General features: G+C 48.7%; 1 protein-coding gene across 6 annotated transcripts in view; it reads left to right on the top strand.

Moving 5' to 3' along the window:
- The first annotated feature begins 121 nt into the window (after nt 1-121).
- The window catches only part of ITFG2 (integrin alpha FG-GAP repeat containing 2), an 18,251-nt gene continuing 11,061 nt past the window's right edge, over nt 122-7,311 (top strand). For all 6 annotated transcript variants that reach the window (XR_008435913.1, XR_008435909.1, XR_008435911.1 and 3 more), the window contains exons 1-8: nt 122-247; nt 1,514-1,609; nt 2,082-2,123; nt 2,960-3,137; nt 3,439-3,578; nt 3,992-4,140; nt 5,219-5,313; nt 7,085-7,135. Coding sequence is in view for 1 of the 6 variants with exons in the window: in XM_053971459.1 (XP_053827434.1) it covers nt 152-247; nt 1,514-1,609; nt 2,082-2,123; nt 2,960-3,137; nt 3,439-3,578; nt 3,992-4,140; nt 5,219-5,313; nt 7,085-7,135 (847 nt within the window). In the remaining 5 variants the exon portion in view is untranslated. The remainder of the gene's footprint in view (nt 248-1,513; nt 1,610-2,081; nt 2,124-2,959; nt 3,138-3,438; nt 3,579-3,991; nt 4,141-5,218; nt 5,314-7,084; nt 7,136-7,311) is intronic.

The following is a 7,311-nucleotide window of genomic DNA, read 5'->3' as shown; positions in this document are numbered from 1 at the left end:
CCGTGTGTCTCTGCGTGTATAAATCCTTTCCGGTGCGCGGCTTTTGTCGGTGCGGGGGCAGCGGGCGGGCCCTGCCGCCGCCCCGCCCCGCGCTCCCGCCATTCCCGGCGCGCCTGCGCTCGGGCCCCGCGGAGCCTCCGCTGGCGCAGGGATGCGCTCCGTCAGCTACGTGCAGTGCGTGGCGCTGGACTTCGCCGGCAGCCTCTTCCCGCACGCCATCTGCCTGGGGGACGCCGACAACGACACGGTCCGAGCCAGGAGCCCGGGGTGGGGTGGGGTGGGGCCGGGCTGGGGCAGCGGGCCCGGCTGGGGGAGCCCGCGGGGCCGCCTCGGAGATAGAGTCGGCACGGGGCTGGGGGGAAGCGGCGAGCGGCTGGTGCGGCCCCAGGGCTGGGGCTACTAGCCCCGGGGACACACACGGGGCTTGGCGGGCGCACGGGCGGCGCCAGGGACGCGGGGCTTTGGACAACCCCCCCCTCCCTCCCCAGGAGTTCCCCTGCAAAGGGAATGTTTGCTGGGCTGCAGCGGGTCAGGGCTTCCCTCGCCAATACACGTGCCCTGGCTGGTGCACAGCCAGAGGGGAGCTTAACATCTGCTTAATAGACACTCACCTGTCACAGCGGTGCGGATGTAGGAGTGCTCTGCAGGGCACAGCAGATCACAAACAGGGTAGAGCCAAGTCTCGGTTTCTCTTGACACGTGTGATGGATGGATGTGCATTGGGAGTGTTGCTGTGAGCCCCTGAAGTGGTTGGTTTTGATTTGTCTGTAACTAGGAAGAGGTTAGCTTAGCCAACTGCTGTTTCTCCTCAACAGTCAAGGTGTGTTACAGCCTTATCCTGGAAAGTGTCATGGCTAGCAACGCAGTAGATGATTAAAGAGATTTCCCTATAAAAAGCTTTTCTGTAGGGTAAGGTGTGCAGGGGGTTATGAAATGCACACCATTTAAATACACAGAAGCATGATGCAGGAGATGGGATAATGGGAGTTGGCTCATCAGTATGGGTAGTTGATGATTTTTAGAAATCTTCTTTAAAGAAATAATCACCATTCTGAAATCCCTTTACCCCTTCAGCAGTGACATTGAACATCCTGTGTAAATCTGTCGAGTTCTTGCACTCTCTTCCTGGATGGTTATATTTTTGTCATTGTCATCATCTTCCTTAGGTGATTCAAGTCACTCTAGATTGAAGGATGGAAAATGTAGTAATGATGATTGTTTTAACATCCAAGCAGGATGTTAAAACAGTCAGTGACACAGCTCTGAAACAATGAGTGGAGAAGCAGTGGGTAATAGGATGTTGCTCTAAGGAGCCGTTCCCCATCTCTTTTATTTGCAAGAATAAAATTAAGGCTTTTATATTTTCCCAGACCTTCCATTTTGATTCAAGATTGTATAACTCATTTTGTTTTGCTGCTTCTTCCCACAGAGTGATTTTTAGATATGAATTCTGAAATTTTTGCTGTTAATCTAATTGTGGATTTCTCCCTACTAACCCAATTTTCTTGTACAGCTGAATGAACTCGTGGTGGGAGACACCAATGGAAAGCTCTATGTTTACAAGAATGATGATAGCAAGCCCTGGGCTGTGCGATCTTGCCAAGGAATGGTCAGTTCTTGACAAATTTTCTAAATGGTTGGGTCTTTTCATGTATGTGCAGCCAGCTATCCTTGTCCTTTACCTAGGAATATGTAGGCTGGAAAGGAATGGCAGCCAGAACTGATTCTGATGTCTTTTGTGTAATTATTCAAGACCCCGCTTTTGCCTACAGCCCCTTGGGCTGGAAGCAATGAGCAAATTAATGGACAAACAGATTGGACATTATTAATTGGACATTAATGCACAAACATAGAAACTGGGTTTCTGTCCCACCTTTACCCTGCCCTGTGTGCTGTGGGGTTTGCCCCAGGGCTCTGGCCAGTTGTGTTTCTGTCCCTTGGCTCTGCTGTCTTTGTCCTTCACAAGGCTGTTAGGAGTTCAAAAGATTCCTTATGGGAGAGGAGGGGGTAGGGCAGAGGTGTATCCGAGGGTGCTGGGTTGGCTTGCCTTTTCTCATGGATGGCCTTGTTTTCTTTTGCAGCTCACATGTGTCCGTGTGGGAGATGTGTGCAATAAAGGAAAGGTGAGAGGAGCCAAACTCTTCACAGCTGTGTCTGTAGGGCATGTGGGAGGTGTTCAGGAGATTAGGGTCATGTCATGTGCTGAGTGTGGAGGAGGACAGATTGTAGGTGCTGTCTCTCCAGGGTCTGCCTTTGCTCATAGAGTTTTAGCACCACTGTTTTTAAACTGTTCCTCTGTTTATATATAACTGGTATTTTTCTGTGAGCCTTATGTGGGTTTTAGAGAGCAAGGAAATCCATCCTATCTTCAGAGAACACTTTTGATTTCCATGTGCCCTTGTGAGAGCACCACAAGGCTTTGGTGGTTTGAAGGTTACTCCATTTGCTCAGTGGCTTTTGCCTTTCTTGGGCTGATGTCTGCTGTGGGCCATGGTCCTTTTTCCACTTGGCTGTGTGCATTTAAGGTCATCTAAACAAGACTGAGACATGGAATAGTCTGGACTCCCAAGCAAATTCCACTGGGTCTACTATGACTCCTTTTGTTGGATTGCTGTTTCTGGGGGTTAAACCAGGACCAATGAGTCCAAAGGTCCCAGTTCAGGTACCCTGCCCGAAATACTGTAGCTGTTTTTCCTCTAGTGGGGAGCAGAGCTGACGTGGGCATTGAGAAAGCCACACATTGTTTGAAGATTGCACACATATCTGCTTGATACTATAGTCTGACAAAGATGAAGGAGTTTGGACCCTGCCGTAGCAGAGAAGTTCATATGCTGGCCAAAAACCTCCTGTTCTCTCTGTAGCAGTCACTGATCTTGATCGATCTACCCTTGTGTCTTCCTTTGCCCTTCTGCAGTTTCTAAAAGAGGAAGAAACAAAAGGTCTTTCTCTTCCGTTACAGAATTTTGTGGTGGCTGTGAGTGCAGAAGGCTGGTTTCATCTTTTTGACCTGACTTCTCTGAATTCAAAACACCCAGATGCTTCAGGCCACCATGAGTTGGCAGGGGCAGAAGAGCAGAAGCCAGTGTTCAAGCAGCACATTCCTGCCAACACCAAGGTCATGCTCATCAATGACATTGGTGAGCCACAGAGCTGGTGTGGGAATGCAGGGTGAAGGAGTTTGTGTGTGAGGCAGTGGGAAGAGAAGGTGGGGGGGACATGCAGATGGAAATTACTGTCTTGCTGAAGCTGACACTCCAACAAACCACAGCCAAGTCATGGAAGGGAGAAACAAGAACTTCAGAATTTTTCTGAAGTGCAAGCTTTCATTATGGTTGGGGTCCTCAGGGATGCTAACTATAGAAACCAGCAGAGTGGTTTCTGCATTTTTGGGCTCTTAGGGCTTGAGAGAGTCCAGCTGTCTTTTGCTCTTCCCTGCAGATGGAGATGGAAAGTGTGAGTTGGTTGTGGGTTACACTGACAGGGTGGTCCGTGCCTTCCGCTGGGAGGACTCATCAGAGAATCCAGACCATGTCTCTGGGCAGTTGATCCTGTTGAAGAAATGGCTTCTAGAAGGTCAGGTAAGGAAAAAGGATGTTCAGAGCAGTACTTGTCATACAGTCTTCGAGAGGTGGCTTTTTCAAGAGAAGAAGCAGAGAATCTCAGTCCTATGAATAAAACAATTGTCATGTCGATCGATGACTTGAGAGGAGATTTGCCCAGTGATTTTTCTGTACAGCTGGTAGTTGGTCTGAGAAGCAGGTGCTCTTGCCCCATGGGACAGCATTAGTGGGAAGTACCAGTGTTGTTTTAAAGTGGCTTTTGGTAGGGAACCAACCTTTTACTGAACTTGGATGTTTTGCTTCCAGCTGAATTTGTTCAGCTGCTGCTCAGCTCTGTCAGAGGATTTGCCATATTCAAATTTAGTTGCAGGGAGCACTGTAAACCTTTTGGAGTTCTTGACTCTATCCATGTTTTTCCTCTGCCACTGTAGGTGGACAGCCTATCTGTGAACCCAGGCCCTGATGGGTCACCAGAGCTGATGGTGTCACAGCCAGGCTGTGGCTATGCCATCCTGCTGTGCACCTGGGACACGGAGCAGCGGGACACAGCCGCGGGAAGGGACGGATCTGCGCCGAGCAGGTGAGGGTGTTCCTGCAGGGGTACATGAGCACATGCCACTGTGGATGCCTGTTAAAAGGGAGTGCCACCATGTCACTCTTGCAAAGCAAGGGGTCCTGTCACTGTCCTTGCTTCAGTGACCTGCTGTGCTGCTGGCACCTCATCACTTAAGCCCACCTACACCCGAGCTTCCATGAACACTCTTTATGTCTCTGTCACAAAGATGAATACTGCTGCTTTCCTTGTATCCCACTCTCTTCTTGAACTGGGCAAGGAGAGTGGCAAAACCAACTCTCTGAGGGTTCCTCACTACTGGGAGCTAAGGTAGAGAAATGAGTGACCTAGATTTCCAGAGAAAGGTCATCAGATTGCAGGTTAGCAGCTGAGAGACTGGGCCAAACCAAATACATCTGAAGCCCAGCATAAGACTGGGCTCATTCTCTTGTTTTCTGCAGATGAGGCAATTAGAAGTTTTCCTAATGAGACTCCTGGCAGCCAGTGCTGTAAATCACAACCACAGCAACCAGGATGAGCAGTGAGGTGCTTATTACTGTCCTGGTGCTGGAAGGACTCTGGTGGGGAATTTGGGTGCTTCTGTGGTGTTCTGTGAGACTTCAAGGCAGACACAAAAAACTGCAGCAGGAGGGGACCTAGACAAGTTTCCTTGATCTCTTAGAGAACTTAGTGGAATGGTACCCTGTTAGCCAGAAGCCAGGCCCAGATATAGTCTCTCACCAACCTGTTCAGTCTGGGCAGATATTTTGTGAGAGAAAAGCAGCCAGGCTTTTGTAACAGTCATGACAAAAACTGTCCTTTTATTCCTTCATTGGAATACAGGCCTTACTGACTTTTTTTTTTTTAGCTTCTGTTTTTTATGCATCAAATCATACTGGGTTTCTGTTTTTAAAAATTGGTACTTTTTTAATACCTGGGGTGGCATGCGTCTTCTTCCTTTACCATTAAAGAGCTCAGCCTGTTCACAAACTCTGTCACTGTCTGGATTTGTAGAACTTTGGAATACACTGCTCCTGAAATTGTTCTGAGATAGTCCCAGGTGTGGTTCCCTAACTTTTCTCTGTTGTCTTTCTCTTTTCCCCAGTGAGGCCCCTGTTCGAGATGTGATTCTACACCAAACATCTGGGCGGATTCACAACAAGAATGTCTCCACTCATCTGATTGGTAGCATTGCCCGAGGTGAGAGATCAGCAGCTTGGGGTCTCCAGCCCAGCAGTTGCCCCTGATGGTTTTTCAGCACAGAATGAAATCAGATTTCCTGTGGTGGAAAAAAAACTGAAAGGCTGCTGCAAGAACACAGGGATCTCAGTTTCTCTGAGCCAGCTCCCAGAGAAAGACAGTTGGATATTTCTATGTGAGCTTTTTATAGCCTTTGTCCTTCCCTAGGTAGCCCTTATGTTTCACTCTGCACAAGAGTTTTTCCGCAGCCTCTGCTGACCTGCATTTAGTTGGTTTGAATGGCTGCCATGCCATGCTCCTACAGATGTCCTTGATCCTTGCTTCTGCATGGCTGCAGCTTATGCCTCCTTCTTAATCCCTAGATGCATCTCTTCCTTCCCACAGCCTCATCTTCGTTCTTGCTTCTCAGCATTTGAATCTCAATTCCTGGTGGCTCTGTGCTGCTCCTCCTCCTCCTGTGCAGCCCCAACCTCTCCACAGCTGCTTCCATATTTAATCTGTATTATTGTCCTCTTTTTCCACTGTGTTGTGTTCATGTCTTGTATCTAAAATCTGCACAGCTGCCAGCTTCTCTCAGCCCTGACACACTACTCTTGTGTCCAAACTCTTCTTGCATGCTACCACTGCTTCCCTCCTGTAACTCCTTGTTCTCTGACCTGTGCCTGGTGCACCTGCTGGGCCCTCCTTTGGTACCTATGGAGAATAAGCTTCCACTCTCCTTTGGAGTGTGTGGGCATAATAGAAGGCAGAAAACTCCCAGCCGAGATCACTTTCTCTTGTATTGCTCTGCCCAAGTATTGCCTCCTGCAGCGGTGGCTGAGAATGATTCAGCCTGTCTAGTGTAATTAGAGGTTGTGGACAAGAGCAATCCACTGAACCCCACCCTCTTCCCATTCCTCAGAGGACCTTTCCTGCCCAGTTCCTAAGCTTGTTATGTTTTCAGCATCTCTGATGCTGCTGTGAGCAACATGGTCAACAGAGCATGAAATCAATTATTTCACTGCATATGAAGTCTTGCATCTATTGAGAGATGTCTCTGAAAAATGAAGGCACACAGAATAAGGGATGAAGAGCAGACTGTAAAAAATCCCATTGATGCTGGACCGTCAATAAAGGAACAGCTGAAGAGTGCCATGCTGACCAGTTTCCAAGGGGGGACACAGCAGATCTCTTGGATCAGAGCCTGTCTGGGTTCTTATCACTAGGTGCAGTTAAGCACCCAAGCAGCTGGCTTTGCTTTAGGCTGATCTGCAGAAACGGGGTTGTTTGCAGCCTGGGAGTGTGCAGGGGGTTGTAGCTTAGAGCTACAGTGTCTACAGGCACTGGAGATAGGCTCGGGTTGTGAACCGACTCTGGGGAAACTGCCTGCTTGCTTTCAGCTCTTCTGGCTTGCCCCTGACTGCCAGGTTTCCTGAGTTCCTCCTCGGGGAGCCAGTGCCTCTCTTACTTTGTTAGTGGAAGGGTTAAATGCAGCTTTAGTTGAATACAGCTCCAGTCCTCGCTCTGAGAGTGTCATATTTTTAAAACTTGACCTTGCATGTCTTTTCTTTTTTTAGTAGCTAGGTAGAGAGTTTACTGAAGGGCTGAAACAGCCTGGTGGTCAGGGGACTCTCCTCTTCTGATTTAATTAGTGACATTTGTCACTGCTGTCCTGCACACAACTGGGCAAGGAAAGGAGGCAATTTGGATCTTTTTTATTGTTTTCAGAAGAGGGAGGGGATGATGTTTACAAAATGGCATAAACACCAGTAATTTTCTTTTGCCCTTACAGGCTCCAGTGAGAATAATGGCTCAGGTCTCTTTGCCCTCTGTACTCTGGATGGTAAGTCCTGCCACTGTCCTGGAGGAAGACCTGTGGGGCAGCCAAGGCCTGTCACTAATTCAAAGCAGAGATCCAGGGGCTCAGTGCTTTTGATTTTTAAAAGAAAGGGAAGCTGGGCTTCAGAAACCCTTCAAGGGTCAGGCAAGAGAGTTTGATTCCAAGACTCCTTCTGCTGA

The sequence above is a fragment of the Vidua macroura genome, chromosome 2, assembly GCF_024509145.1.
Source record: "Vidua macroura isolate BioBank_ID:100142 chromosome 2, ASM2450914v1, whole genome shotgun sequence".
In the NCBI taxonomy this organism is placed as follows: Eukaryota; Metazoa; Chordata; class Aves; order Passeriformes; family Viduidae; genus Vidua; species Vidua macroura.
This window is presented reverse-complemented; position numbering and strand designations above follow the sequence as displayed.